Raw genomic sequence first — 27,833 nt, forward strand, 5'->3', positions numbered from 1 at the left:
TGATTTTTACTTTGTGCTCCAGGTTCTTTTACACACTGAATTATGTGCATCCATGCACACACAGCCACACTCACACATGCACCTGTACACACAAGAGTAATCCTTGTTTGAATGTCTAGGATATGCATGGATAGTGACCATCAGTGACAGTGATGATAATCTGACATTGAAAAAGAAAAACATGAATAGAAGTGAGAAACCTTTCCAAACCAAGTAGGCGTGGTCTTTAGAAATACATGAAGGGGCAGAATGTTCTGCTCATGGAATTTGGAGATACTATTACAATTTATTATCTTGTGTAAAGGGTATCCTCCAGAGAATTCTGAAGCCATTTTAATTAAGTGATATAATCTACTCTTGTGGGAGAAAATGAGGCTTGTAATGAAATAATACTATAAATAAAAATGGAGGAAAAACAAAAGGAAAAACATTATCTTAAGACTTTTAGTTAGAAATTCTAAAAATTTTTTCACGTGTGTTGACATGATATATAAATATATATCTTTACAATTTTTATATAATGAATGAAAATAATTTTTAATTATACAAATATTGATTCCTTGAATAAGTTCAATATTATTCAATAATTTTTTAACATATTTCTAGTGTAACCAACTAATGTTTTGTTTAGAGTTTTCTAATATATAATATCTTTATTTGCTATTGATATAAGGGAAATATTCCCTCAAGACTTAGAAAATACACTATCTACATTTCTGGAAGAACTTGTACAAATTAGTTAATACTTTCCCTATAATCATTAAATAAAATTCATAAATAAAGTCACTTGAACCTGATCTTAGAGTGGGGGGCAGTTATTTTTGATTAAAATTTCCACTATGAGATTTTACTCAAAGATTAATTTTACTCATAGTTTTGTGTGGGTGTGTACACAAAATACAATATACCAAGCTTATGACTTATTTTTCAATTACAGGTTGTTTTCTTGTAGACACATCTCACTTTCTATATTTTTTATTATAAGCTCCATTTAATCTGAGTTGTGACTGTGCAGAGTATTGAACCCTATTGACTCAAATTACACTAACAACAATTTCATTGATTTCTAATTCCAGGTTTTTAAAACTAATATTTTATCAATAAAATATGAAACTTTGTGAAAAGATTTATAAAGTTTTTTGATAATGTAATGCAGTCTAACTTTCCAAATGAATGAAATTTATTATATAATTCTGAACCACAGCACCCTTTTTTTCTTTTTTTGTTTCAATAGTTGAGGGACTACCAGTGCTATTGAGACTTTTAATTCAAACAGAATAACGAATTATATTAATTAATCTTATAACTTTATAAGCTTATATATTAAAATTGCTTTCATAATAAAATTTCTAATCTCTGAAAGTAATTTGGAAAACATAATAATTTTAAAATGCAGTGATTTAAAATTTTTCAATATTTTATGACCAACAATAATTGAAATGAACATTTCACTTTGCTCCTTCTGAGCATTTATTTTCTAAGGAATTACAATATTTTCACACATATAAATAGATAGATCAAGCTTAGTTACAAAATTATACTGTAATAAAATGATGAACTGAATTAACATTTCAGTAACAGGTACCTTAGCATGACAACATATATAAAAATATTGCAGTGTGCTGTAATTTAGAAGTACATATTTAAATTTTAAAAAGTATTTTAGTAAAATATTAATATAAATTAACTTTATTAATATTTAAAATAGTAATACTCCAATGGGGGCATTGTCATTATAACTGTGATATACTTATGTGGATTTAACAAATAAGGTGCATGTTACATGAGCTAATTTCATAGTTTTAAGAGGAAAGTTATTATAATTGAATTATATAATGAAAACTATATGTTCGCTTAAAGTAAAAGGGTAGTATATTTTAAAGAGAAAAACGTAAAATATTTATAGTATGATTCATGCTTCTTATTGAGTAAAATTTTTGCTATGTTGCAAAGTATCGAGAGACAAAATATAATAAACCCAAGAATTACATAAAATCCTGATGCAGGTTAAAATACTTCTTTAAATTGCATCCCCAAGAACTTCCTCAAAATATTACATAGTGCATAATGCTGGTGAATATGTGTATGACCAAGTGAAATATAATGGGATAATCTCAAATAAGCCAGAATTTAAAAAGTATGACAGTAGGCAGATATTTTGGTCAAACAATTATTATTTTGTATAATACTGTGGTTACTATTTTCAAAATTAGAAAACAAATTATATACTTTGCAGTAAATTTGTAGACATATTTCTCTAAGTAAGCTATAAGCAAGCAAACAAAAAGACACAATTTCACAACATGTGTACAATGTAGTTCATATAATTTACACTTTGCTTCCTTAAAAAATGCCTTAAATGAGTGTTGCTACCTGCCAAGCTCCACTTCTCCCCCCGGGCTGTTTTCTCATTTGAAATATATGAGGCAATAACATTAGAAAAATGCCTCAATAAACAAAGAAGCAGTATAAATCTTGACTTCTGTTGTTGTTTTTGGTTTGGTTTACAATTCCCCCAGAATTTTAAAAATAAAGTGGATATGATGAATACTAATAAGTGAAGATAGATAAATTGTTTCTTATAAATGACATAAAGATAATTTTTAAAATTAATGAATGAAAAAAATGAGTTGAATCTAGCCCGTGCACTTCAGAACAAGAAATGGAGAGGAGAGAAATGATGTGGCAGAAGATATGACAAATTTCCTTGCATCTATAGAAGGATTAAGTAGATGTGGCCACCACTCCCTTATCCCTGTGTGCAGCTCCACCAGCACAGGAAGTGAAGATGGCAACATACAGGCTCTGTGTTCGTGTTTCCTGAGGACAGAACTGTGTGGCAGATGGCTGCATACTAATCAAAAGCCATTGCAGCAAAAAAAACACACACAAAAAAGGTCTCTGGTCCAAAAGTACCAGGGAGACACATCCCTTCTGTGTAGCCAAGGGGAGTTCTATTTTAGTATTAGTTTGGAAACAATTTTTGTAATTAATGTATCTTGGAACTTTACAGGTTTTGCACCTATTGGTATGTTATACTTTTTAATTTTCAGTTTCCTAACTGATAAATAATATTTTGATCTGCAAACATAAATTCCTGGCTTAAATTTAACATGTTATTTTGCTGTTTTGTGTATTGCTGTGTTCATCAGTTTATATTTTGTTTAGAATTTTCACCTACAAGATGTCTGCTCCATCTTTGTGATAATTTTCAAAAAATGGAAATCACGTCTCCTGTTTAGCTTTCTCCAGGAATTTGTAGGCATTGTTTATTTCTTTTTTCTTAAGCCCTGAGTAGAATTCATGAATCAGTCTGCCTGGGGGCAGATTGGGGGTCCGTTGTGAGGTGGACTGTAATATTGATTATGCCCAAAGCAGGCTGTGAAGAGTTAACCCCACAACTGGATTGTTTATAGGAGTGAGTCTGGCTGAAGCCTATGTGTGGAGGTCAGAGTAACTCGCACCCAAGTTCCGCTCCCACAACTAAACCTTCAGACTAGGACAATGTTCTAAGTACAATCATATATTTTGTCTATTCTGTTCCTAATTTGAGAATGCTTTGTCTTGTCCTTTATGAGCCTTATTTACTTTAATTTCCATAGAAACCACACATCCCCTTTACCCCATTGATTGTCAATAAAAGTGGCTGGGACTGGCCAGGGCCTTTGTTGGTTGGCTCGGCCTTGGTCGTCCTGGCCCTCACTTTCTCTCTCTTAGTTCCATCTCTGAGTGTATTCTTTTTACAAGGCTTGAGTCGCACACTGGGAAGGTGGGTACTGGAATCTGACTGCAGGGGTCTCTACAGTAAAATGTTATATTACTATAAATTTCAATTTTTAGTTCTTCTGTGTTCATAAAATTCATCCAAGTGAGTTTCTGAGGGTCAACTGAAGTGCTCAGTACACCACTGCTTATGAGCCTAAGCTCAACTAGGTATTGCCCTATTACAGATATTCATAGAGTGCCAGCACTTTTTATTTAATTTCTCTTATTCTCAATTTTATTGAAATTGATGAAGCATTGTATAAGATATTGCATTCTATTTTCTGCTATTATCTTAGCAATTATTTCACTTACTTGCTAATCTGAATTTTGCAAAGTATATATACAAGGAAAAACTTTAAAAATTTTAATTATATATATACATTGTAAAATGTATATTGGCTTTTTAAATTAAATAAATATGACATATTGTTATACCTAACCATGCACAATTTTTGTTATGCACATTATTTGAGATCTATTGAAATTCTGAACCACATTTATTTTGGAAATAATTATGGTAATTAGCTCCCATTTTCATATTTCAATTTAAAGTACTAGGAAATAACTGTTCTAACAGTAATAATTGGTGAAAGTAATTTGGGAAAGCAAAAAGTAATTTAAAACATATTAATATACATATTTCCATACCCACCAACAACTAATATTAACATTTCTTTTTTAAAATTAATTTTATTGGTACATTTACCTTTACATAATATATCTTGGTTCTTATTTTTTCCTTATTCCTCTGCCCTCCCTTCAACCCCTCCACCCTTCCCAATTTGCAAAGACTTTGTTTCTATTTTTTCATTTTCTCATATCAATTCCATTCCCTTATTTCCTTTCCCCTACCCCTCCCACTTCCCCCTCCCCTTTGGACCTTTTCTTCCTATTTCACTTTATCTATTATGCCTTTTGATCTTTATTTGCACTTTCAGTTTCTCACACCAGAGAAAGCACTTGGTATTTACACGTCTGTCCTATTTATTTCACTGAGTGTCTCCTCAATGTAATGTTTCAATTCTGTCATTGCAGGATGCATTTTTTAGGAAATTATAATATTATGTTGTACATATGAACAAATGAACTATGTGATATGTTTTCATCAAAATGAATTAGATACCTACTGCCTAAACTCATTAGTAATTTTTATTACCAGATGAAAATATACATGAGATTTATTCTTCAAATGATATTTTATTCATATTTTAATGTGTATTCACTTTGTGCTTTCACTCACATATATATGTACACTGAATTACACAAAATTGCATCCTGTGCTGGATCTGTGGCTTGCTGAATAGCACATTTTGTTGAGTGAATAGACTCTATCGGGTTAATATATGAAGATAAAGTCATTATGAGTAAAGAAATGTATGCTAAGATCACAATATTAGCATAACCTACTTAGAACACCTGAACGTGTTCACATGACATATACTTTGTGATCATTCTGCTAAAATGAACCTCTTGAAAATGCAATCAAGTCTGATTGTAACACAACCACATAAGAGTGCACAAAGCCTAAAATAGTAAGATTGATCTTACACAAAAACAGAGGCACAGACACAAAATCACACCTGGATACAGGAAAGTTTATTGCTATTAATGAGAATACGAAAAAAAAATAGGGGAGCACTATGAGAGACTGAGGCAAGAGGATCATAAATTCAAGCCTCACCTGAACAAATTAAAGATTTGAAGAACCTGTCTCAAAATAAATAAGTAAACAAATAAATAGATAAATGCTGGGGATGTAGCTGAGTGTGAAGGCTGTAGAATTAATTCCCAGTACCTCAAAGAATAAAAAAGGCTTTTTTCTCATCTTCTCTGTCAACTGGTCCTTTACACTCCCACATAGCATTCAAGCTTTATTGATAGACCACACAATTGTAAGGCACTAGAAAAATTCTTTGAATGTCACAATAAGATTGACCTCTCTGCCTCAAGAAAGGCACAGTTTTAAAATGCTTTGTTCACTGATGCATTTCTGACATTTTGAAATTTAAGTAGTACTCAAATTTCCAAACTTTAAAGATAAATGGAGCTCATCTGTGGAGGAGAGCAATGGCATTGCATGACTTACACTGTACGCACCTTAAAAGAAAAATATTTGCATATGTTTTCCCATGTCCTATGAAGAGCATATTTTACATCTTTGTTCCTCAGGCTGTAGATCAAAGGATTCAACATGGGGATGACCAGGGTGTAAAATATAGAAGCCACTTTGTCAGAGTCAAAGGAGTGACTAGACTTGGGCTGCATGTAAATAAATATGAGCGTCCCATAGAACACAGTGACCACGGTCAGATGGGACCCACAGGTGGAGAAGGCCTTGTGCCTACCCTCTGCAGACTTCATCCTGAGAATGGCCACAAAAATGAGCAGGTAGGACACAAAGATAATGAGAAGAGAGGAAATCAAATCCAGAGATGCAGTTACCATTATTATATATTCAACTTCATGAGTATTTGAGCAGAGCAAAGAAATCAAGGGGATACAATCACAGTAGAAATGATTAATCATATTGTATCCACAGAAAGTCAAAGTGAAAATCTTTACAGAGATGAGAAGAGACACAAATGTGGAGTAGAGATAAGGAATCCCCACTAGTACCCAACAGACTCTTGGTGACATGATGACAGTGTACAGGAGAGGGTGACAGATGGCCACATAGCGGTCATAGGACATTGCAGACAGAATAAAAAACTCACTAATAATGAACCCAAGAAAGATAGCCAGCTGTGCAGCACAAAAATAATAGGAGATTGTATTTTGATCCACAACAAAATTCACCAGCATTTTGGGTCCCACAGCTGTAGAATAGCCAAGATCAGTGAGAGCCAGGTGCCTGAGGAAAAAGTACATGGGAGTTTGCAGCCTGGGGTCCACCTGGGTGAGGATGATCATGCCCAGGTTGCCCAGCAGTGAGGTCAGGTAGATGATGAGGAACAGGAGGAACAGTGGAGCCTTTAGCTCAGGGCGATCTGTGATCCCCAGAAGGATGAACTTGGTCACCGCTGTGAGGTTGGGCCCCTCCATCCAGGGTGATCAGAAGATCTGTTCTCAATAGTTACAGAAATGTAATCAATAGAATTTGAGTATTATCACCTGGAGAACAAACAGTATTATGCAAAGCTAACATAAATAAGAGAGTAGAATATATACAAGCAAGTGAGCCTTAATCTCTACCAACCACACCCACTATAAGCCTAAAATTTGACAAAAAAATAGACTATTTTAGATTACTTATCTCCTATTTGTATATAATTATTTTAATTGTATTTTATTTCACTTAATTTTCATTTTAGTCTTGGTACTGGGAATCAGACTCAGGACCTTGCCCTTTCCAGGCAGGTGCGGTGCCACTGAGTTAAATCCCCAGCTTTTAGTAACATTTTAAAAATTACTGTGAGCCAGGAGTGGTGAAGCAAGCCTGTAATTCCAACACTGTGACTTGAATCAGAAAGATTGCATGGGAGGGAGGGGGGTGAGGGAGGCAGGGAAGAAAGGAAGCAGGAAAGGAAAGAAAGAAAAAACACAGTAAGACAGAGGGAGTGAAGTAGGAAGGAAGGAAATGGCTGGGTAGATAGCTCAGTGCATGGGCTCTGGATTTAAACCCCAGTATCACACGCACACAAAAGAAGATGATAGACATTTACGTAAACATTATTCTTTCCTATGGCATTGTCATTACAATCTGCATATACTTACTTACAGGGAAATGATCAGATGTATGTTAGAGGCAGTCACCTGCAGGAACATGGAGAAATCAGAGCAAATATGAGAGAAATCTCTGGAACTGATGTTTTGCAAAGAAGATGCACAATATTCATTTCAGAAGAAGAGAGCCTATGTTTTAAATAAAGAAGTTCAAAATTGTTCAAATAATTATTAGAAGTTTTTACACTCTGTAGTACTTTTACTATGATACACAACATGATAAAGATAAAAATATACACAGTAGACATGTGATGGCTGAAATCTTTCTGCACAGTAAGCCCACAAGAATTTCTTCCTATATGCTACAGCACATAATGCAGACAAACTTGTATACAACCAATAAAATATGTCTGAACATCTCTAACAAATTGAAGATTTAAGAGTATCGCATAGGGGCAGGTGGCTGGCCTCTTAAAGTAAGACATTATTACCCTTGGATATGTGAAAGAAATAGAATGATGAACTTTTAGTGAAAACTGTGTAGCAGCTTTCTCTAACATAATTATGAATAAATAAAACCGTATAATTTTCAACATTGTGTGTAGAGTGATTGCATGGATTTTTCACCTGTCTCAATTAAAACGCTGCTTGTAGAATTGTGACAACCTATATCCTCCTCTGCCCCTTGTGGATGCTCTTGTACCATGTACCAGACTACAATCTTACAGAAATATCTTTAGGAAATGCAGTAGGAAGCATTTTATTTTAATCTACTTTATTCTTTTGGCTTGATTAGCAACCATGAAATGTTAAAAATTAAAATGCATGTGGTGTCAATTTTCCGGCAAGTAGCAAAGGTGAAACATTTCCTCTAAGTGAATAATCAGACCCCACTGCAGAATGAACACTGTGTCATCACCCTTGAACTTAATATTATGAGTCTCTTGATTCTGAAATTAATCTGTTCAAAATACCGTGTGAGGGAGAAATTCCATTTTCTCATCAAAACCACAATTGTGAATTACATTTATATATTTGTTTATATAAACATTGCATATTAAATTATTTTTCAGAGAATCACAAAAAAGAGCCTGCAGTCAAAAATAATTAAACATTAAAAGAATATCAGAATGAGAGACTGAGTCTCTTCTGTATGAGTTCTGATTTTTTTAAAAAATCATTTATTTTTACTAATGCTTTATCTCCTTAATTTTGGCATCCATTAGATATGATTTTATATTTTTTTAAAGAAATTCAGACTTCTATGCGTGTCTCAAAAATTGTTATGAGTATTTTCCATCTCAAGTTAGGTGGAACATTCAAAAGTTTATAGGAAGGAAATAAAACAGAGTTCCTTTTGCTTCTTGGATATTCAGGTGTAGTGAAAGGCTCAAAAATTGAGTAAAAGATGTCCATTTATACAAGATGACAAAGCTATGGGAAAATGTGACCATTTTTGTGGACACTGGTAGCACCATATGTTGGCACCACGTAAAACCATTGGTCTCCCTTACCTGTGTTTAAATCTCTCTCTCGATTTCCCAATGTGCTTTTATCAGAGGGCTTTGAGATCTATATAAGCACTTTTGAACTTTTCATACCCTCCCCAAGGAGATGCCAAACAATATTTTCATTATCCCAAAGCATCTGGCATCCTAATGCTACGCCTGCAGATTCTGAGCTAATTATCAGGGACTTTTTCTAACCAACTGTGGGTTTCTGCATGTGGGTGTGTGTGTGTGTGTGTGTGTGTGTGTTTGTGTGTGTTTGTGTGTCTTACACTGCAGCAACCTGTGGGAATTGACCCTAAGTACTGATGATGTCATTTCAGAGAAGTAATAATACTCTCATGATCATTGAAGCATAATTCAAAATCACCAATATGTTGAAACAAGCTAAATAGCCATTCATGGAGGAATGGATGAATGCAATACATAGAAAATTGGAATTTGATGAGCATTAAAAGTGATATATATATATATATATATATATATATATCACAATAGCCAATCTTTGATTTATTTTAGTCAGAGACATCTAGGTTTATATGATAGAAACAATACATTCTTCTTTTTTGCAGTACTTGGGACTCAACTGCAGAACCTTCACACTGAGCAACATCCCCAGGAATTTAATTTTGTTTTATTTTTATATAGGGTCCAACAAAGCAGATAAATTATCTGCAATAAGGCTGGAATTGGAACGTGCCTGTCTCAGCCTCCCAGAGTCCTGGGATTACAGGCCGGCACCCCACAGGCTTTGCCTCCTCTGTCTTTTAACCTTGGTCTTGATTCTAGTAAGTAATTACCTTCACCGGAGGGGAACTACATCTAAAGTCTGTGATTCATACAGAAAGTGTCATTGGTTAACTATGTGCTTACATATGTGTTGGTAATGTACTGTGTAATTTTGTGCAGGCTTTAAATTGATTTTTAAAATACTTATTTAAATTTCTTTTAAATACTTATTTTTAAAATTGAATCCACACTGGGCAGTGATCGTAGGAATATATGATAGGGAGTTATGCTTGTACACTTCTGAGGTGCTAGTTAAACTTCATGATCCCATTTTGTTCAGAATTCTGTTTTCTGAGATTTTCCTCTTAGAATTAAATACTAAAGACACCTAAAGAGGAGTTTAGTCAGTCTCAAATATGACAAGAAAAATATAAAAATAAGCGAAATAAAGGGTGAATTTCCATCACACCGAAGTAAGAATTTCCATTTTGATAAGTGTTTGGTCAAAGTTTTTGTCATGAATGTATATTGAAGCTTCTGAAAATGTTACACCTATTGAAATACAAGATGCTTGTTGTTTTTTTGTGTGTGAAGATTAGAAACTTCTGTGTTTCCCTACTGTAAAATTTATGTTATAAATAACTTACATAAATTTAATTAGGGAAGATATAATATAAATTAAAAATATAACAATTTAAATATTTTTGTAATCTGGCCATCAACACTTCATTTTATCCCAGCTATATATACGTTTTAAAATATTTTCATATATATATATATATATATATATGTTAACCAATATAGAATTTTATCATAATGAAAATCCATTCATTAGAATCTTTGGTAATGTATATTTTCATACATGGCAATATACACTTTTTTTATTATGTCAGTGTATTACTTTTACTCACATTTGTTAACTACAAAGATAATTCTATTACAAGGTGGTGTGTTAAGAAACCATATCATTCTCTATATGATACAAATATAATCCCAGTGTTGTAAAATAATAAAAATAATGAACAAACAAAAGAATTTAGAGTGTGTTATGGATGCATATATCCACATGTCATAACATGTATGTAGATCAGAACTTAGTGTATTACACTCTAAGTAGAAATATAGCATAGTTAGAACTATGGAATTATCTGTTTGCTTCATTCCAAGAATGGACCTTAACAAAAATAATATAGTGTTATATGTACCAAGTATGAAGGAAGTCAGCCAAAAGACAGGGAAGTAACAAAAATGCTTCACCATAGACATCACGTGCAAGAATAAGAAAATATAGATAGTGAGTTTTAAAGAAGCATTTTTCTCTGATTTAGAGAGATAAGGAAGAATAGGCATACATTAGAGGAGAATATGCAGTAAGAAACCCAAAGCTGAAAACTGAACAAAACAAAATTCTGAAAGTTACTGTGGCAGGGCTCAAAGAAACGCTTTCCTTGGTGTATGTGCTTTAAACACGTAGGCACAGAAGGAGATGAAGTTCGAAGCTGCTGAGTTAATCGGCCCTCTCAGCTCATATGTGAACGTGAGGGGACTAATTCGGTAAAAGAGCAACCTTCTGCAATTGGGGTTCTGCTCCAGAAGTTTTTCCGTGCTGCGTCTTCAAGGGTTTTACCGATTAAAAGTCATCATATTGCAGAAACAAGTCATGTTCACGTTTATAGCAGCACAAATTGACAAGAGAAAAATTATAGGAGTGGACTCTGCCCCCAAGTCATGACTGCATAAAGAAAATGTGCTGCACACACAAGCTAGAGCGTTCCTTGACCATAAAGAAGGATAAATCTGTATCACTGGTAGGGAAGGGGGCAGGGTCCTGAGATCATAATGCTAAGTAAAACAAGTCAGTTGCCTAGAGTTACACATCACACGGTTTCCCCATGGTGGGAGAACCAAAATGCGAATAACTTACAAAATGGAAGACTCCTGTTACGAAATGGGTGGAGACTCTAAATGGAACCTGGTGAGATGGGGAGAAGGGATGTTGGGGAGGAAAAGGGGCATAAGCATGATCAGATCTGATGTTTATGTGTCTCAACCCCAAGCAGAACACAACTGCTAAAAACTGCGAATCACAAGCCTATGGCAAAGAATTTTTTAAAAAAGAAGAAAAAGAAGGACCCTAAGGTCCCCTTATGGAACAAGGCATTTGAAGAGATCATTATGACTGATTCATTCAAATCATCACACTACACTGAGCCTCCTGATACTGCAGTCACCTTTTATTTTACCATAACCCATGAAATGTGCAGAGAATAAAATCAAAAAATTCCATTTGGGAAAAGAGTAACACAGAGACACATATGGACACTAGGAAATTATTGCAATCATTGGAAATACTGCAGAAGCCATTTGTCTCCTCTTCTGTATTTATTACTCTGCCTAACTTCCCAGTAGCCTACAACTCTGCAACCTTGTCTCATAGGTTTAGACTCAACCTGTTCTATGTAGCTATAATATTTTTAGCTATGATAGTTTATAATAAGACTATTTTTATATGTGCCTCATGTTTTATGACATGTGGAAATGTGACAAGTAAAAACAGGGTCAATATTTAAATATATTGTGAGCCCATCTGTGCTTGCTATACATTCTAGAAGAAACCATAGCAAGTTGACATTCCAGATTCATACACAGAAATCATAATGTATGAGAATTTTACAAAAAGATATTGCACATTTTTTCTGTGCTTTTCATAGGGCACAGTTATCACCTTTATTTCTCAAGCTATAGATCAAGTGATTCAACATGGGAATGACCAGGGTGTAAAATATGGAAACCACTTTGTCAGTGTCAAAGGAGTGATTGGACTTGGGCTGCACGTAGATAAATATCAGCATCCCATAGAATACGGTGAGCACAGTCAGGTGGGACCCACAGGTGGAGAAGACCTTGCGCCTGCTCTCTTCAGACTTCATCCTGAGAATGGCTATAAAGATGAGCAGGTAGGACACGAGAGCCACCAGGAGAGAGGAAATCAAGTTTAAAGCTGCTAAGATAACATCATCACTTCAACTTTATGTGTGTCTGAGCAAACTAAAGATAACAAGGGAGATCTATCATAGTAGAAATGACTGAGGACACTGTATTCACAGAAGGCCAAAGTGACAATCTTTGCAGTGATCAAAAGAGATACAAATGTGCAGTAGAGATAGGCAATCACCACTAGTACCCAACACACCCTTGGTGACATGATGACAGTGTAGAGGAGAGGGTGACAGATGCCACATAGCTGTCATAGGACATCACAGACAGAATAAAAAGCTCAGTACCCACAAGAGAACCTAAGCAAGCCAGCTGTGTAGCACAACCATAATAGGAGACTGTATTTTGATCCACCACAACATTTACCAACATTTTGGGCCCCACAAGTGTGGAATAGCCAAGATCAGTGAGAGCCAGGTGTCTGAGGAAAAAGTACATGGGAGTTTGCAGCCTGAGGTCCACCTGGGTGAGGATGATCATGCCCGGGTTGCCCAGCAGTGAGGTCAGGTAGATAACGAGGAACAGGAGGAACAGTGGAGCCTTTAGCTCAGGGCGAGCTGTGATGCCCAACAGAATGAACTGGATCACCGGTGTGAGGTTGTGTTTTTTTATCCAGATTTATCCAGCAAAATTATTCTTGCTAGAACTTTCAGTATAGTCAATAAAGGTCTAAGCTTATCAACTGGGGAGTATATTATGCAAAGCTTGTATCAATAAGCTATATCTAATGTACCTGATATAAATTATTTTTAAATAAACTCATTTTCAAGAATATGTTATACCTTGAAATAGAGACATATAGAATATAGAAATGTATTTCTCAACCAAGGAGCTTTTACACATAAAAAGATATTTCCTTGTCCACTCATATTTTGATTGTCTCAGAAGAGGAGTGAGCTATCATTGATATATAATGGCTAGTGCCCCCTTAAGCAGATAAGTGTCTCATTATATCCAATATCTAGTCTATAAAAATATCCAGCCAGTCCCAATTATCAACCTTTATAAGTTTCAGAGACCCTGATAGATTTCTGATAGGCAAATATATCCTGATATGTAGACAGTTAAGTGGAAATATAAGTAGATGAAAATATTTAAGCAAAAAAAATCATTTAAGAGTAAATATTGTAGAAATTTGGGGCTCTGAATAAATAGATAAATTTATGCTATTGTTTACTTTTCCTCTTTGCCATTTATTTAACTATATGTAGTGGCACTCGAGAATTGCATTTATTGTATGACCTAATACATATGGTGTCTATGTAATAAGAATTTCTAATGATAAATTTGAAAATTGCATGTAACTCTCTACTTCCAAATACAAAACTACAAAGACCTTACAGCTCTAAGTACAGCTGAAAGTGTTATAAAACTTAATAGAGATTGAACAGCTGTACTTATAAGGAAAATATAACAGATATAACTGGAAACTGTCATTTTAAGAATAAACAAGTTGATCCTTATTTACACTTTTAGTTTTTCACACCAGAGAAACTATTCGGCATTTACACAGGTCTGTCCTATTTATTTCACTGAGTGTCTCCTCAATGTAATGTTTCAATTCTGTCATTGCAGGATGAATTTTTTAGGAAATTATAATATTGTGTTGTATATATGAACAAATGAACTGTGTGATATATTTTCATCAAAATGAATTAGCTATCGACTGCCTAAACTCATCAGTAATTTTTATTACCCGATGACAATATACATGAGATTTATTCTTCAAATAATATTTTATTCATATTTTAATGTGTATTCACTCTGTGCTTTCACTCACATATACAAGTGCACTGAATTACACAAAACTGCTTGCTGTGCTGGATCTATGGCTTGCTGAATAGCATATTTTGTTGAGTGAATAGACTCTATTGGGTTAATATATGAAGGTAAAGTCATTAATGAGAAAACCAATGTATGATAAGATCACAATATTAGGATATCTACTTAGAACACTTGAGTATGTTCATATGTCATATTCTTTGTGATCATTCTGTTGAAATGAACCTCTTGAAAATGCAATCAAAACTGATTGTAACACAACCACATAGGAGAATATGAAGCCTAAAGTAGTAAGATTGTACTCATACAAAAACAGAAGGTCAGACACAAAATCACAACTGGATACAGGAAAGTTTATTGTTATTAATGAGAATACCAAAAAAAATTGTGAAGCACTATGAGAGACTAAGGAAAGAGGATCATAAATTCAAGACTCACCTGAACAAATTAAAGATTTTTGAAGAACCTCTCTCAAAATAAATAAGTAAGCAAATAAATAGATAAATGCTGGGGATGTAGCTTACTGCGAAGGCTGTAGGATTAATCCCCAGTACCTTAAAGAACAAAAAAGGCTTTTTTCTCATCTTCTGTGCCTACTATTCCTTTACACTCCCACGGAGCATTCCAGCTTTATTGATAGACCACACAATTGTAAGGCACTAGAAAAATTCTTTGAATGTTACACTAAAATTTACCACTGTACCTCAAGAAAGGTACGGTTTTAAAATGTTTTGTTCACTGATGTATTTAGAAAAATTTGAAATTTAAGTAGTACCCAAATGTCCATACTTTGAAGATAAAGAGTCAATCTGTGGAGGAAAACAATGGTATTGCTGGACTTACACTGTACATGCTTTGAAAGAAAAACATTTGCAAATGTTTTTCCTTATCCTGTGAAGAGCGTATTTTACATCTTTGTTCCTCAAGCTGTAGATCAAAGGATTCAGCATGGGGATGACCAGGGTATAAAATATAGAAGCCACTTTGTCAGTGTCAATGGAGTGACTGGACTTGGGCTGCACATACATAAGCATCAGTGTCCCATAGAACACGGTGACCACGGTCAGGTGGGACCCACAGGTGGAGAAGGCCTTGTGCCTGCTCTCTGCAGACTTCATCCTGAGAATGGCCACAAAAATGAGCAGGTAGGACACAAAGATAATGAGAAGAGAGGAAATCAAATCCAGAGATGCAGTTACCATTATTATATATTCAACTTCATGAGTATTTGAGCAGAGCAAAGAAATCAAGGGGATACAATCACAGTAGAAATGATTAATGACATTGTATCCACAGAAAGTCAAAGTGAAAATCTTTACAGGAATGAGAAGAGACACAAATATGGAGTAGAGATAGGGAATTGCCACCAGTACCCAACACACCCTTGGTGACATGATGACAGCGTAGAGAAGAGGGTTACAGATGGCCACATAGCGGTCATAGGACATGGCAGACAGAATAAAAAGCTCACTACTGATAAACATAGTAAAGAAAGACAGCTGTGCAGCACAAAAATAATAGGAGATTGTATTTTGATCCACCACAAAATTTACCAGCATTTTGGGTCCAACAGCTGTAGAATAGCCAAGATCAGTGAGAGCCAGGTGTTTGAGGAAAAAGTACATGGGAGTTTGCAGCCTGGGGTCCACTTGGGTGAGGATGATCATGCCCAGGTTACCCAGCAGCGAGGTCATGTAGATGAGGAGGAACAGGAGGAACAGTGGAGCCTTTAGCTCAGGGCGATCTGTGATCCCCAGCAGAATGAACTCGGTCACCGCTGTAAGGTTGGGCCCTTCCATCCAGGATGATAAGAACACCTGTTCTAGGTAGAGACAACAGCATTAAACAATTGGGCGCCCTTCTCATTACTGGGACTGATTCATTCCATGGAGATAGTTTAAATATCATCTGTTCAAAATTTTAAATCGACAACATTTAGAAAAAACTCTCCCTTCCATCAGAGAGAACATTATTTACATCCAGAGGTAATTCAGTTGTCTTGAGAAGTGAACTGCTACTGGCTTCTATTGGGAAAAGAATACCTAAACCATTAACCTTGACATTATAATCATTTTTGAGCATCAATAACTTCTTTCTAAAATTGAGTAATATAATAGGTAGATAGATTGACATACAGATACATGACAATATGTACAGAGAAACCTATATATATATAGATACCTATAGATAAAAAATTCAATAACAGAATAAGGATTCTATTGCTCTTTAAATTTCATAATTGTCATTTGCTATAACAATCACCTTATGACATTGAACAGGTACATTTTATAAAGTGACATTCACCCTAATTATAAAATAAGATATTGTATGGTGAGTCATCAAAAAGCTAAAACTAGAAATTCCTTTTGACCTAGCTCTTCACCTTCAAGTTATATGCTTGAAAGAATTAAAAACATCATATCACTGTTATCATGCACAACCGTGTTTACAGCAGGGAAATTCATAAAAGCTAAATCCTGGAAGCAGCCTATATGTTTGGCTAGAGAATAGATAAACAAAATGTGGTATTTCCTATAATACTACCCTACTGTAGTGAAAGATAAACTTGAGTCTTCCGTCGGAAAAGGGATGCAACTTGAGACCATAATGTGGCATGAAATATAAATATATCATATACATAAGCTTAAGTATCACAGTGCATACATGAGAAATTCAACTTATAGGTAAAGAGCAAAAATAAGGGACATAATAGGAAGATAGATCCTTCTCAATGGGAAAGGACCAAGAGATACAGGGAATGGGGAGGAAAGGTAAGGAAAATTGATGAGAAAAGAAATTAAAACGTGCTATGTACAAGCACCAACTCTATGCAAGGAACAGAAACAGTATGTATTGCAAACATGCACTAATAAAACTAAAAGAATAAGTAAAATGAGACATTCTAATGGTAAATTTCAAAACAGCACATAAAATGGCAGTGTGCTACTTTTCTGTCTTTCAAAACTATTTTAATATATATTGGCGTAAGTTAACTTTCTATACATACACTTACATATTAATATCACCTGGGGATATTTTAATAATAACTGAAATTTACTTGGATGTAACCAATCAGATACATGCTACATAGCCAAATCTTAGGCCATCAGTAGGAAAGTTATTAGAATCGGTAGTTATAATGAAAATAAAAGTGTCCCTGGGGATAAAAGGGTAGCATATGTTGAAGAAATAATTTTGATATATTTATAAAACATTTAATGCCTCTTCTTGTGTAAAGCTTTTACTATGTTAAAAAGTACCTAGAGACAAAATAAAAAACAGTAAAGCTGAGAATTATATGGATTTCTGATGAGATCTGAGATACTTCTTTGAATTGCATCCATATGAACTATATGGAAATATGATATAGTGCAAGTACAGATTGAAAAGACTCACATAGTATCTCAAGGTAAGACAATTAGTACTTTTGTAAAACATTGTTCTTATGTTTTAAAAACTAAAACAGTAAAAAACATACTTTGTAGTACAAAATGTAGAGCTGTAAATCTCTGAGTAAGCTATAAAAAGACACATATGAAAAGCCCATGACATGGAATTATGCTTTGTTTCCCAGAAAGCTTCTTGAAATCATGGTGAATGCCTGGTCTATGCCTCTGCCCTGTAGAGATAATTTTCTCATTTTAACTATGAAAAACTATCAGGTAATAACATTATAAAAATACCTTTGGTAAAACACCACAAGAAGCAGAATAACACTTGTTTTCTTTTCTGTTTCTTTGGTTTGAAATTATGAAAAAGTTTGTTAAAATATGCATATGGTAAGAATTAATGTTCTTTTAAGAGAGAAAAATAAAAATTTTAATAGCTTTTTAATTCAATGGAACAAAACAACTTGCTCTTTTATGGTATGCTATTTCACCTTCAATTTTATTTTTAAAAATTATACTCTGAGAAATTTACTATAAAATGAGGAACAATACCATTTCCATTAAACTGAATTTTAAATTCTCCTGAAACTTAATAATTTTATCACCTCATTTTCAGATGAAAAGTCCCTTTCCTCACTAAAGGATCAGGAATGAATCACATTTTGTACATTTAGTTTTCTAGCTATTAAAGGTTAGACTATATTCCAAAAACACAGAAGTCTGTAAAGCCAGAATTAGATCCCAGTAACTGAATCATTCAAGTTTCAAAATGGGGCGTTAAACAAAATTGTGTCCTATTTTTTATGCTTTATCTCGTCTCAATTTTGGCCTTTTTCAGCATGAAATTATATATGATTACATTAGATTAATTATATGATTAAATATGTGATACGCATTTTTGCATTTTCTAAGAAAACTCCCACTCTGGGTTTCTGAGATGCTCCTGAGCATTCATCTTCTCAGCCTTATGAAAATGTTCAAATATCAAAACTGAGAGGAGAGGTGAGGAGAGAGGTCGTCTTGCTGCTCAGGCGCTGTGGAGCTGTAAAGAGCACACAAACACAATCCTAGGTGCTCTCATTAGTAGGCAAAGCTGAGTGAAACTGTGGCCATTTCTGTTGATTCTGAGATACAGGTTTAACATACAGCATCGATCGGACCACCTGCCTCTGTTACCTGTAATGAAATCTCCCTCTTGATTCTCCCACCAATGTGCTTCTTAACATGGGGTTTAAGGTGTTGAGGGCAAATTTTCCTTGTAAAAGCTTTGAAACTCTCCCTGAGGAGACACCAAGCAATTTGCTGGTTACCCTTAAAGCCATGGAGAATTTAATGCAATATCTGGAGGTTATCCACTAATTGTCCCTACTCTACTCAACAGTGACTTTGTGTCATTTATTTAATTAGGTACCTGTGTATTTACCTCATAATCCAGCATTCCCACTCATAGGTAGCTATCCAAAATACTGACATTAAGATCTCAAACAGATTTTCATATTCTCATGCTCATCGCAACACAATACAAAGTAACCCAGCCTTTGCTTATGCCTACTAGTGAGTGTTTTATCTGTTTTACCTTACAGCAGATCAAGTATTTCTATTTTCATGTTTAGATTATTCATCTACACTAAATTTACTTCAGTTATTGCTGCGAGATATAGGTCTAGCTTCGACCTTCTGCATGTGTACAGCCAGATTCCCAGCACCATGTATTAGATGCTCTCTTTCCTCCAGCATAGCTTTTGGCCCCTCTAACAAGGCTAAGATGGTGAATTTATCCGAGCTGTGTCTGTGTCCCTCGTGTTGTTCCCTTGATCCACATGTCTGCTTCTCTGTCAGTACCATGCAGTTTCCATCACCAGAGTTTTGTAATCTAATTTGAAATCCAAGATTTTCATGCCTCCTGTTTTGCTCCTGCTACCCAGGTCTGCCTTTGTTATATGAGTCTCTTCTGGTTATATATTAATTTTTAGGTGGTTTATTTCTAATTCATAAAGAGTCCTGTTGGTATTTTGACTGAGATTGATTTGAATCGATGTATCAGTTTTGGAAATATGGCCATTTTGGACAATATTAGTTCTGCCTGTCAAGGAACAGGGGTTATATTTCCACTTTTTTATGTCTTACTGAATCTCCTTTTTCAAAGCACTGTGGATTTTTTTCCTTTCTTCCATTGTTTTGTTTTGTTTTGTTTTTGTAGAGGACTTTCACTGTCTTGGTTAGGTCCATTCATAAGCACAATATTTTAATTTGATGCTACTGTGAATGTTACTGTTTTCCTTATGTCCATGTCACTCAGTCCATTATTAGTGTACAGGAATGCTATTGATTTTTCTGTGTTTATTTTGATTGTTGCTACAAAGGTAAGGTCCATCTATACATTTTTTTTCAGATTTTTTTCATGAACAGATTTTGGAGTTTTACAAATGCTTTTTCTGCATATATTGATATGATTTTGTAATTTGTCCTTGCTTCTGTTAATGTGCTGTATTAAATTTACTGATGTGTGGCAGCATAAATCACTGTGTATATATACCATATTTTCCTTATCCATTCATCTGTTTCCAAGATCATGCTATTATAAACTGTGTCTGTATTAACACAGGTATGAAGTGTTCCTATAATTTGATGATTCTAACTCTGTCATTCTTATGGCTGCCAACAGCACAAAGCTGTGTCATACCCTTGCCCTAGGCCATCTAGAGCAGCAAGACGCAGGATCAGTCTCAACACTATAAAGCCATAGGTGCTCAGGTCTGCTCACAACCCAAGCTTATTGCAACCAGCCACAGCTGCTCTTGATCTGAACTGAAGTTCATGTCTTAGACTGTGAGTCACCGCCTGCGACCAGAGGTGCTGCAGATTCCACTCACAGGGAGTCCTGGGGGTGAGGGCTACTAAGATCTGCCCAGTGCTGGGTTCGCATGGAGTTCCAAGGCAAAGACCTGTGATAACTACCTCAGTGTACCTTCAGCTTGTGGAGTCCTGCACCCTGCTGTGCTGCTCAACATCGGTGTGGTGCTGGTGAAGCAGTCTCTGGTCATCACAGCAATGCTGACCTGGGTGATGCCTTATTTGCCCAACCACAGACATTTGCATGTGCAAAGTCTCAGAGGCACTCAAGGACCACGCCCTGGCTGACGGTGATGTAGGCCCAAGCCCAAACCTCTCGCTGAGGTACAGGTCTCCTCAGAGTGCGAGGACTCCTTCGTGGACACTGCTGTGGGACAGCTGCACGGCACGGCGCTAGGTGACTGGTGCTGAAGTCAGGCTCTGGAGCACCAGCCCTGCGGCTGAGTCAGAGCTAATCCTCACTGCACAGGCTGCCCGGGTGGGGCGTGGCCTCAGCCCGCTCTCCCTCTAGCAGTGATTGGGGCAGGATTCCTCTCCAGACTCTGGCTGGGCACAGGGCTGGGTTTTCTTTCTCCTGACCATTCCAGGACTGGGTTTTGCTTCCCATCTGCTGAATGAGTTCGGGGGAGAGGCGGTAGAGGGGCCGCTTTGCAGCATGGATAGCAGTTCCAGGGGCTCAGCCCGCAGGTAAAGCCTGTGAGGAGGAGGTGTTCGCTGTGCGGGCTTGGTGCTGGGTTTCAAGTCTGTCCAGGACTCAACTCCGTCTTCCTCTTCCTGTCCTTACCTGGAGACACCACTTTCCTGGGCGCACTGCTTAGAGCTGTGGGGAAGTGACGCAGACGGCTCTCCCCTTCCTGCCCCTCCAGCCTTCTCTTTCTCACACTGAAGCTGGCCCGTGGTGTGCGACCCGGTCTCCAGCTCTAACAGGTGCGCCTGTGTCTGAATTGAGGTCACAGTTGCTGTGACCCGGGAGATCATCACCGGGAGGCTTCCTCATCTGCCCTCTCGCTTTGCCATGCTGTTTTGAAATACAAGTTCGTTGGCTCAGGGGATTTTATTAACCTTAAATGCTCTGATATTTTATTAATAAAAATGCATTTTTTCTGCATTAAATCATATGGAATTTCACAATGCACAATTAAGAGGAATAAAATTAACTTTAGATATTCACATAAGTCTCTGATTTATCTTCATCAGAAAATTTAATACATTATGTAAATTGAAACTTAGGTCTCTCTTTTCTTTTCCTTTTCATACTAATCTGATCAGAAGGAGTCATTTCCTTTTTCACAGATAAGCCCTTGCTAGATTTTGTCATTCGTATGGAAATTGCCATTGGTAATGTATTTATTTACTAAGCATGTATGATATCATTCTTCTTTCTCTTTGTGATTATTTAATTTCGGCAGACTTTAAAACCCTATTGCTATGTTTATCAATCATGATTTTCAGTTGTTTTTAAAGATCTTTTCCCTTCTGATTCATACCCATGTGCACACACACACACACACGTAGGGGAAGTTCCTGTTTGCAGTTCTTGTAGACACGTAGGTAATATTTATCCATGATCATGATTAAATATTGACATTTGAAGAGGGTACCATGTGAATGGTGGTCAATAGAGCCTTACATCCAAGAGCAGAGATCTTGTGCTAGGAATATGTAGTGGAAGGACACGTCCAGGATATATACTTAATACTATTGATGTACAAAACATTCTTTTGATTAATATGGAGCTGCTGTTGAAATTAAAAACAATGTCTCCCTTAGTAGAGGAAAATTAGTAAAAGTTATTAACGGAAATGAAGGATAAAAGTGAAAAGAAGAGAACACTATGAGTTTTTGGAAGTTCTATTTTAATATTAGTTTAGTCAAAGATGTCCATAATGCTTTTTAACTTGATCTTTGTTGCCATCTACTGAGATTTATTTAGTGCTTGCAATTTTAGGTACTTAAATGGCATTACAGTTGTGAATCTTATATCAAAAATAAATTCCTGATTTTAACCTAACTTGGTATATTATTGTTGGACATGTTGTTTTGTACGTTTGTTAAACATTCATTTACATGATGCCTTTCTCTGGCTTTGACACCATGCAAGCAGTCCTCAGAAAGTTGCAAGAATGTCCTTTTTCTTTAGATTTTCAAAAGGATTCAGAGATAACTGTAACTCTTTGTTCCCTGAACATTTAGTTAACTTCATATATAAAGCCACTTGAATGTGATTTTCTTGGGTGGGTCAATTTTTTTGAATATGAATTTCTGTTTGACATTTTGTTTATCATGATTTTTCTCCAATGTGTGTCCTAGTGTTTGCGTCATTGAAAATTATAATACATTACTGCTTATGATATTAATGCAAAATCACTAACTGATAAATGGGAGACATTCAGAGTGTCCTTGTTTTTTTTTGTTGTTGTATTTTTCTTATTCTAAATTGTTGAGTCTGAGTTGCTATTGTATAAAACATGAAATTATAGTGACAGAAATTGTTTTACTAAATAATAAAATTAAAAGCTAGTTCTTGGTTTTTAAAATTGTTGTTATACAGAGAAATGTATACCTTTGGAAATAACATCCCTGTAATAATAAAAGATAATGAAATGAAAGAAAAAGTAAATGGTGTATGTTAAAATATATGAAATGTTACCACATTGTCTTTTGGTTTTGATTATTGAGAAACTATCAAGATTTCCACCAAGATTTGTTTCAAAAGTGGAATATTAGATTGTTTATTCATTATATTTTTGTTCAGGTAGTAGAAATTCTTATCTTTCCCTACTTTAAAAAGTATAATTATTCACTGATGTTAACTTAGTGAAACATTTAAAATAATTTACTAAACATATCATATAAAATTAAATATAAACTTGTGCTCACAAGAACAAAACAATATCAAAATTTCAATTTACCCTTGACACATGCTTACTACAAATTGACAATACGTTCTTATCTGTACATATGAATAAACAGGCAACAATTACTTGAGCATTGGTGACACAGTAAACAGTAAATAAACTGTATAAATCCTGTGGAAGAGTTTGTCTCCACATGAGAAAAACAGACTTTTATTATTCCAACTAATTATTTCTGTTCATATTTTATTGAGTATACAGATATTCTTGAATGTTATATCAATCTTTCCATGATGCAAGTAAAATGACACAAATATTAATACTAAAAATAATGAATATATGTAAGAAATTTTAGAGAGTTTTGCTGAAGTATTTTCAGAAATCCTATGGACATTGATACATACCACACTACACTGATTATCAATATGGCACAGTTCATATCATAAGATTATCCATTGGCTTCTACCAATCAGACTATCAAATTCATTCAAAAAAATGAATCCTAATAAGAATAGAATACATTTATATAACCACATATAAGAAAAGTCAGCCAGAAAAAAGAAAAACTAGAGGGCTGGGGATTTAGCTCAGTGGTTCCAGAGCCTGCCTCGCAAGTGCAAGGTCCCGAGTTCGATCCCTGGAACCAAAAAGAAAAAAAAAACTAGAAAGTTACTTCTCTGCAGATTAGACATTTTATGTAAGAATAAAAAAACAGATTTATGACATATAAATTTAAATTATTCTGAGTGGTAAGGAAGAGTAATCATTCATTAGACCAGCAGAGACAATAAGATATAAATTAGGATGGAAATTAGGAAGTCAAATAAGAAAGGAAAGGAAAGAATGCTCTACAATAAGAAGTTTATCTTAATTAATGTGTGCACACATGCATTTGCACATACACAAACACACTGGGAAGTTTATTGTAATATTTGAGAATATGCTAAAGAATCATTTAGCTTCTCATTTGTATCTATGGTTTGTCCTCACTCACATGGAAAATACCCTTTCTTCTACATGCTCTTAAATTCTATAGTCTCTAATTGTATTCTAGTTTACTATAAAGTTTATTCAGTCACTGTTTAAAATGTTTCTCTCCTCTTCAAGGAAGGCAAATACTTAGCTACTTTTCCAAGGCCATGATTTTAGCTTGTAGAAGGCTCATCTTTTAAATATGTGCTCAGAGTGCTTGTGCTTGCCATGCATTCTGAAGGAAAACAGCAGGTTCTCATCCAAATCTGACATATAGAACTCTCACTGTATGCAGCCTTTAAGAACAGATGCTGCATATCTTTCTCAAGGTCCTTTGAAGGGCACATCTTACATCTTTGCTCCTCAAGTTGTAGGTCAAAGGACTCAACAGTGGAATGATCAAAGTATGAAATATGGAAGACATTTTGTCAGTGTTGTTGGAATGACTGGACTTGGGCTGCACGTACATAAATATCAGCATCCCATAGAACATGGTGACCGTGGACAGGTGGGACCTGCAGGTGGAGAAGGCCTTGCACCTGCTCTCTGCAGACTTCATCCTGAGAATGGTCACAAAGATGAGCAGGTAGAGCACAAGGATAATGAGAAGAGAGGAAATCAAATCAAATGCTGCAAAGGCCATAATTATCCATTCAATCTTGTGTATTGGAACACAGAAAAGATAACAAGGGGATGCAGTCACATTAGAAATGACTGATGACATTGTGGCCACAGAAGGACAAAGTGAAAAGCTTTGTGGTGACTATGAGTGACATAAATGTGCAGTACAGATAGGGTATTCCCACCAGCACCCAATGTACCTTTTGTAACATCATGACAGTGTAGAGGAGAGGGTTACAGGTGGCCACATAATGGTCATAAGACATGGCAGACAGAATTAAAAGCTCACTACCAACAAACAGAGGAAATAAAGCAAGCTGGGCAGCTCAGCAATAATAAGAGATTGTATTTGGTTGCACAACAAAACTTCCCAACATTTTGGGTCCCACAACTGTAGAATAACCAAGATCAGTGAGAACCAGGTGTCTGAGGAAAAAGCCCATGGGAGTTTGCAGCCTGGGGTCTGCCTGGGTGAGGATGATCATGCCCAGGTTCTCTAGCAGTGAGGTCAGGTAGATGATTAGGAACAGGAGGAACAGTGGAGCCTGCATCTCAGGGCGATCTGTGATGCCCAGCAGAATGAACTCGGTCACTGCTGTGAGGTTGGGCCCATCCATCCAGGGTGATTAGAAGACCTATGTTTGTAGGAACATTATCATAGGGGAAAATGGAAATATTATCACCCGGAGGACTCTTAATACTCAAAACTAGATAAATGAGATACATTCAAACTTTCCAATATTGACCATTTCCAAATAAAACTATACTATCTTCTGCATTTTTTAAAATAAACTATATATGAATACATATAAATAGAAAGCAGAACATTACTACTTCTCACTGTGGGTGATTATATTCACAAGAGTATCTTATTAACTGTTAAGCCAAAGTTTGGATATCTTAGGAAGTAAAGAGATACTGGCATTAGTCAACATCCTACTATATCCAATATCCATTCCAAAACAATACTCTTATTCATAAATTTTTGAAATTTTGAGACTTCATACTTAGATAGATAGCTAGATAAATAGGCATAGAATGTTTACTTTGCAGAAACAATTTATCTCAAATTCTATACTCAGGCACAAAAACATGCCCTTGCAATTTTGATTGAAATAATAATTAAGTGATTCAAAGTGTTTAAGCTTTCTGGAAATAGTTCTCATAGATCAAGTACATTTGCATATTTTTGTTTTGCAAGTGATGACAAACAATCCCCTTGAAATAATTTTTCCTTACAAATGTACAGTATATACTTAACTATTTAAGGACATTTATATTTCTACCTCAGTATGTCCCCAATCCATGAGCATTGTTAGATAATCGATGTACTATTGGTTTTCACTACCTAACTTCTATTCCTAATAAGTACTTTAATGACATTTTAATATAAGTTGCTTTTACATAAATTTACTGGAAATATTCTTCCCTTTCCTGTATTCTTACTAAAACTGAAATACACATACTTGACTATAGTACATCAGATGAACTTTATCATGAGGAATGCTGGGGTCATATAAAGAATTCTGAGCATGGGGCTGGGGATTTAGCTCGGTGGTTTTGCTGCCTGCTGTGCAAGCACAAGGACCTGAGTTTGAGTTTGATCCCCGGTACCAAAAAAAAAAAAAAAAAAAAAAAAAAAAAAGGAATTCTGAGCAAATTAGGAGTAAAAGAAGTCATTAGCACTGGTTTTAGAAAATGAAGATTCCAATATCCACTCCAAAACATTACCCTTATCCATAAATCTTTGAAAGGTTGAGAAGACTTCATACTTAGATAGATAGCTAGATAACTAGGCATAGAATGTCTACTTTGCAGAAACAATTTATCTCAAATTCTATACTCATGCACAAAAACATGTCCTTGCAATTTTGACTGAAAGAATAATTAAGTGATTCAAAGTGTCCAAGCCTTCTGGAAATAGTTCTCATAGATCAAGTACAATTGCATATTTTTGTTTTTCAAGTGATAATGACAATCCAGTTCAAATAATTCTTTTTTACATATGTACAGTATATGCTTAACTATTTAAAGACATTTATATTTCTACCTCACTATGTCCCCAATCCATGAGCATTGTTAGATAATCGATGTACTATTGTTTTTCATTACTTATCTTCTATTCCTAATAAGTAGTCTAATGACATTTTAATATAAGTTGCTTTTACATAAATTTACTGGATATATTCTTCCCTTCTGAGTATTCTTACTAAAACTGAAATACACTTACTTGAATATAGTAATTCAGATGAACTTTATCATGCTGAAGCCTGGGGTAGTATAAAGAATTCTTTGCAAATTAGGAGAAAGAGAGGTAATTAGCATTGGTTTTAGAAAATGAAGATTCATAAAATTCTCTTGGATAAAAGCTGCTATGATTTAAATGAAATAATGATGACATCTTGTAACCCATTTTATAAACTTATACATTGTGTAAAATCAGAAATATGCTATAAGATATCATAGAGATAACTCAGTATAGTAAAGATTATATATTCCTGGATTCTTGAGTGGATTTTGGAATCCTTTGCGTGTTATGTCACAAGGACTTCTTCCAAATATGACATCGCACATTATGCAGACAAGTATGTGTGAGCCAAATGAAATGCAACCAAGTTTCTTATAACCTAAGGATTTAAATACAGGATAGTAGAAGATGTATACAGTATCTTAATGTAAGTTCATTATTATTGGTATAA

The 27,833-nt window shown here is 35.1% G+C and overlaps 2 protein-coding genes and 2 pseudogenes across 2 annotated transcripts; all 4 read right to left on the minus strand.

The window, feature by feature from the left end:
• Nucleotides 1–5,847: 5,847 nt before the first annotated feature.
• LOC101711710 (olfactory receptor 8K3) lies at nucleotides 5,848–6,807 on the minus strand. Its single transcript, XM_004875228.1, has one exon. The coding sequence runs from the start codon at nucleotides 6,805–6,807 to the stop codon at nucleotides 5,848–5,850; it is 960 nt and encodes a 319-aa protein (XP_004875285.1).
• A 5,563-nt stretch (nucleotides 6,808–12,370) lies between these two features.
• LOC101711342 (olfactory receptor 8K3-like) lies at nucleotides 12,371–13,268 on the minus strand (annotated as a pseudogene).
• A 2,015-nt stretch (nucleotides 13,269–15,283) lies between these two features.
• LOC101710977 (olfactory receptor 8K3) lies at nucleotides 15,284–16,258 on the minus strand. Its single transcript, XM_004875227.2, has one exon. It carries the CDS (start codon nucleotides 16,241–16,243, stop codon nucleotides 15,284–15,286), a length of 960 nt encoding a protein of 319 aa, XP_004875284.1. The 5' UTR covers nucleotides 16,244–16,258.
• Nucleotides 16,259–24,811: 8,553 nt separating this feature from the next.
• LOC147820731 (olfactory receptor 8K3-like) lies at nucleotides 24,812–27,615 on the minus strand (annotated as a pseudogene).
• Between the last annotated feature and the right edge of the window lie 218 nt (nucleotides 27,616–27,833).

The sequence above is a fragment of the Heterocephalus glaber genome, unplaced genomic scaffold (genome assembly GCF_053883595.1).
Source record: "Heterocephalus glaber isolate CG9 unplaced genomic scaffold, H.glaber_assembly_v1.0 deba00001805, whole genome shotgun sequence".
Lineage (NCBI taxonomy): Eukaryota > Metazoa > Chordata > Mammalia > Rodentia > Bathyergidae > Heterocephalus > Heterocephalus glaber.

Coding starts and splice junctions, on each gene's coding strand:
- LOC101710977 (XM_004875227.2), bottom strand. CDS start 16,243: ATGGAAGGGCCCAACCTTACAGCGGTGACCGAGTTCATTCTGCTGGGG.
- LOC101711710 (XM_004875228.1), bottom strand. CDS start 6,807: ATGGAGGGGCCCAACCTCACAGCGGTGACCAAGTTCATCCTTCTGGGG.